This window comes from Manacus vitellinus, unplaced genomic scaffold, assembly GCF_001715985.3.
Source record: "Manacus vitellinus isolate BGI_N305 unplaced genomic scaffold, ASM171598v3 scaffold_15_pilon, whole genome shotgun sequence".
Classification (NCBI taxonomy): Eukaryota; Metazoa; Chordata; class Aves; order Passeriformes; family Pipridae; genus Manacus; species Manacus vitellinus.
Genome location: NW_021939122.1, coordinates 10,556,914 through 10,560,365, shown reverse-complemented (window position 1 = coordinate 10,560,365; position 3,452 = coordinate 10,556,914). Strand labels below are relative to the sequence as shown.

The following is a 3,452-nucleotide window of genomic DNA, read 5'->3' as shown; positions in this document are numbered from 1 at the left end:
GGCTTGCTGCGCCTGGGGCAACTGGCGCTGGGCGCTGCCTTCTGGGTGACGGTGGCGGCTAACAAGTACGAGGGGGCGGCCCACTTCGCCCTCTTCGCCGCCGTCCTGGTCTGGCTCCTCACCCTGGCCCTTTTCGGGCTGAGCCTGCTGGGGCGCTGGGAGCTGGTGCCCTGGCTGGGCTCCCGCTGGCTCCTCACCAACCTGGTGCACGACCTGGCGCTGGGTGTGGGGCTTTATGCAGCCGCCACTGGCATCATGGGCCACAAGGCCGGTCAGAGAAGCTATTGCAACCTGCCAGGCTACAGCCAGCACTGCCTCTACGGTGCCTACCTGAGTGCCTCTGTCTGCGGGGGCATCACTGCCTGCCTGTACCTCTTCTCCGGGCTCTACTGCCTGTCACGGCGTTGCCGGGACCAGCGTGACATCATCTGAGACCTTGAGCCACTTGGCTCCCCTTCTTCTCGCTCACGGACAGAGCACAGCCCCTCTCTGGGACAAAGTGACCCTGCTGCCCCATCCCCTCCTGGCTGACTGCACTGCAACTCCTCCAGAGACCCCTGCACAGATGGATGGACAGACAGAGGCCTTCCCCAAGCACACCTTTCCCTGCAACGCACCGAGACATCATGGACACCCAGCCACTGTACAGGCCCTTCTCCCACCTCTGAACCTAAGGAAGGACCCAAGTGGAGAGCCCCTAAGAGGGATATCAATTTTTGGGAGCCCCTCCAGGACCTCTGCCAAACTCCCCTGCTCCCGACCTTGCAGACGCTGCATGCTCAGGTGGGTGCTGACCTCTCCTCAGGGTGGAGGGGAACTGGCCTAGGAGAGCTGAGAAGGGGGGCAGTGGTGCCTAGTGGGGTTGGCTGGGCATAAAAACCACCCCAACCCACTGGCAGCCCCTTCTCGCCATTCCAGCTGCGTGGCGCCTCTGCAATTCCCTAACAGAGGCTCTGAACTCGGCTTCCCCAGCCCGGGCCCCTCCTTCTGTCTGGCCTGAAAACATCCTTCATCTTATCGGATCCCTGCGGGGCTCAGCCCGTCCCTGCCCTGCACTCTGGGGGTGTGGAGACACCCGGGTACCACACGACCAGACCCAGCATCACCCCAGGCCCCCGGACACAACCCAGGTCCAGTCTGGGGTCTGAGCAGGGCAGCAAGGCCTCCATCACTGCAGGACAAGGGGAAGGACGAGTGGGGTCTTACCCTGGGCGGGGGTAAATTCCTCCAACCTTGGAGTTTGTACAGCCCCAGGATGGGGCCAGGTGCCCCTGGGGGTTGAAGGGGCCAGTCTTGGGGTCATTCTCCTGCTGTTCTGCAGAGAGGTTTGTGGCTCTGAGCCACCCAGAGCCACTGAAGCAGACTGGGGCCAGGCTGCTCCAAAAGGAACAGGCACAGCCTCGCTGATGTTTCTGGAGGCTGGCCTGCAGCCCTGCCTGGCTCTGCTGCACTTGGTTTATCATCCCAGAAGATTCTGATCTCTGGACTCTCTGACTTCATCTTGGGACCAGGCAGCGCCTGGAGACTGTGGCAAGGTGGAAGGGTGAGCATGGCAGCATGGCAGTGCTGGGCTGCTGCTGGCACTCTGGCCATGGGGGAACTGGGACCGGGCATTGTGGGGGGACAGCCTGTCTTGGAGAACAGGAGAAGAGGACACTGCCACTGGAACCAGCCCAGCCTTGGATCAGCCTCCACAATCCACCAAGGGCCAAGCCCTGAGGAGGCCATGTAGGGCCAACTGGAGAAACAGGCAGCCAGAGACAGAATTTTTGGAGGAGCACCACACCAGGGCTGCCCTGCCACAAGCCCTCCTAGCCCTGCCTGGAGGCAGATCCTCTCCTTTGGTCTTGGTGCGAGGGAGGGTCTGCCCCAGTCTCTGTATGGGCTCAGATCAGTGGGGTGGGTGTCCCCAGCAGCTGGCCACAGGGTCTGGCTGTTGCCTGGGGTTCCCTGGTGCCTTTTTTAGGGTGGAGAGCAGCAGCTGTGATCCTCCTGGGGCTTGAAGGGGTTTGGGGTTGGTACTGGGTCCCCGCTTCCATCATGAGGTGCTGTCCCAGCAGATATCTGTTGTGCTCAGGGGCCCTGCCAACCCCTGGGCCATGTGTCTCTTCCCTGGGTGGGATGTGCCATCCCTGCCCTGTCAGGGCTGGTCCCTGACATCACCTGCCTCCGCCTGTTCTGGTGTAGTCCCTGGCCCAGGCTGCCCAAAATGCCCTCTGTGCTTCTGCCAGCACAAGTGCCTTTCTCTGGCTTTCTGCAGCCCTGTCTGTCATGCTGGCTCTGTCCCCCTACAGCCTCCTCTCTGGTGCCCGTGGATTCACATTCCAAATAAAGCAATGTTGGAGCTCACTGGGTGTCTGGGGCTTTGTGCTGGAGCTGGAACCTGCTGAGTACGAGGTCTGAGCTGGGATCACCCCCAGCTCCGTAGTCTTGTAGCCCTTTGTCCTGGGGCCTCCCTACTTGGAGCCCCTGGCCGTGGTCACAATGTCCTGGGCTGCTCTGGGGTCACAGGCAGGCTTCACTGGCACCTCTCAGTGCCTGGCGGAGCAGAGGGAGACTGAGTCCCCAGGGCTATGTGGTTGCAGGGATGCACTGAGGACAGGATGGAGCTGCATTCCTATGGGCTTTGTCACTCAGGGCTGAAAGAGCCCTCTGTCCTTGGGCCAGGACACTGCTAGGCAGTCATGCCCACGCTGTTGGGCCCCCAAAGGGTCAGGGACCAGAGGGTCAGGGACCGCCTAGGGGCAGCTGGCATCTCCCAGGACTGGCTCCAGCCCTGTGATGCACTCTTGGGATGGGGTTGAGCCTCCCCTGTTCAGCAGAGGCTGTGGACAGCCGACAGCATTGTTGAGCCCTCATTGCCCAGGAGTCAGCACAGGGGTAAAACAAGGTTGCATGGAGTATTATGAGATCCCTGCCTTTTGGCATCGGAGGAAGCCCAGGATCCCCAGAGCATCCCTGGGAGCCAGCAGCCCTGCTCTACTGCAAGCACCTGTCAGGACAGCTCGTGGTGCCCAGGGAGATGGGGAGCTGCTGTGCAGGACAGTGCCAGTGCACCCAGGGCTGGGCTGCTGCGGGGGCACGAAGGAGCAGCAGGTGAGCTGCCAGCCACGGTTACGGGCCTGGAGGGAACGTGTCGCTCCCTCGTGGGGCCCACGCGTGTGGGGCTGCGCCCTGGTCTCTCCCCGGGGAGAGGTGCCACAGCAATGGGCTCACGGGGACAAACCGACTGTGCCCGACACGGCTAGGTGCAGGCCATGCCAAGACCCAGTCTGGGACTGAGACTTGGACCAGGACTGAAACGGATCGTGCTCAGCCCCGGACTGGGACGGGATCCGGGCTGTGACTGAGCGCTACACCAGAGCAGAGGTGAACCGAGATAGGGCCAGGACGCTGATTAACCGCGGGTCTGGGCCGAGCCTCGTGTCTAGACCAGACCCATCCGCACGCAG

At 62.4% G+C, this 3,452-nt stretch overlaps 1 protein-coding gene across 1 annotated transcript; it reads left to right on the top strand.

Moving 5' to 3' along the window:
* Window positions 1-3: 3 nt before the first annotated feature.
* MARVELD1 (MARVEL domain containing 1) lies at window positions 4-2,349 on the top strand (the record flags this gene model as incomplete). Its single annotated transcript, XM_018068887.2, has 1 exon — window positions 4-2,349. A coding segment is annotated over one exon (429 nt), but the record flags the coding sequence as incomplete, so codon positions are not given.
* Between the last annotated feature and the right edge of the window lie 1,103 nt (window positions 2,350-3,452).